The following is a 1155-nucleotide window of genomic DNA, read 5'->3' on the forward strand; positions in this document are numbered from 1 at the left end:
TCTTCCCGGAGGCACCGCCGCCGCCCCATTCGCGCAGGATGTCGGTCAACTGTGCGAGGCTCGATCGTCGTCGACGCTGGTTCGTCGGCGAGGAGTCCTGGGTCTCGTTCGGTGGCGAGATCGATGTGATTTGCGCCGCGGAGTCTCGTCTACCTGTTCCTGAGGGCAAACGCGTTCCTATTGTAGACGCTGTTATCGTTCGATAAGTTCAAGAGTAAAACGATGTCGTCTTATTATCGACTTCTTGCGAAAGAAGTCTGATGCAACGATAATGCCAGTTTTCATGAGAGAGTCTTTGTTTCTTTTTAATAAATAATAAAATAATATTTTGTATATAAATGGCGAAGTATTATTTTACTTACGTAATTGAGAAGATTATTCGAAGAAGAAAAATATGGAATATATATTGAATACGTAATCAAATTGATTTAATAGCTATTGTAAAAAGAGAAACATTTTTATTATTTCTACGTATTTTATAATATATTTTCATAGAATTTATTTTGCACAATATTTTTTTTCAGAGAAATATGCATTTTTTTAATTCTCGGAGAGAGAAGATGAGAGAAAATACTATTAATTTCTGACTTTAATATTTCCGCAACACGGGGACGCCAGCCATTACAATTTTCATGAAAATGAATTTAAAGTACTTTTGTATGAGAAAATCCCATCGAATTTCCATAATGTGCGAAAAATGCTGGTTACAAGTCGCCGAAGCGTGTCCATGCATACCCAGTCGTTGTTTCAGAGTGGACTCCTCCACTTGCTCTCGCACGAGATCGTCCCAGCCGTTGCCACCCTGCCATATCAGCCCGACCTGATGACTTAGGATGGGCAGGTTGCACACGAAGCAGATCGCTGTCATGGTCCTGAAAAAAGGAAGTGCGCGGTCTCGGCTTAAGCCGGTAGGGAAGTCGTGACGTCCGTTTGTCGCCACTCGCGAGCGGAACGGAAGAACTTTCAACGGAAGAAGAAGGTGCATCTCTCAACGATAAAATTACGTGAAACCAGGCCATGCCAACAGAGCGCTCAAAAGTGATATAACTCATTGAAGTCGTGGTTTCTTTTAAGCCCTTAAAACGCGCAACAAGACGATTGTCATGCCCGAATGTCATTTAATTGTGAAGCTACCATCGGTACACAAGAGACAGC

General features: G+C 42.4%; 1 protein-coding gene across 4 annotated transcripts in view; it reads right to left on the bottom strand.

The window, feature by feature from the left end:
- The window catches only part of LOC115239623, a 171795-nt gene that overhangs the window by 57747 nt on the left and 112893 nt on the right, over nt 1-1155 (bottom strand). For 2 of the 4 annotated variants that reach the window (XM_029814231.1, XM_029814230.1), the window contains exons 2-3: nt 736-872; nt 1-159 (exon numbers count right to left, since the gene is read on the bottom strand). The exon at nt 1-159 is cut by the window's left edge and continues 324 nt beyond it. In XM_029814231.1, coding sequence (XP_029670091.1) covers nt 1-159; nt 736-868 — 292 coding nt within the window. In that variant the 5' untranslated portion in view covers nt 869-872. Of the gene's footprint in view, nt 160-735; nt 1150-1155 lie in introns of those variants that run through there. The other 2 variants (XM_029814229.1, XM_029814228.1) reach the window with 2 other exon arrangements.

This window comes from Formica exsecta, unplaced genomic scaffold, assembly GCF_003651465.1.
Source record: "Formica exsecta isolate Colony F162 unplaced genomic scaffold, ASM365146v1 scaffold391, whole genome shotgun sequence".
In the NCBI taxonomy this organism is placed as follows: domain Eukaryota; kingdom Metazoa; phylum Arthropoda; class Insecta; order Hymenoptera; family Formicidae; genus Formica; species Formica exsecta.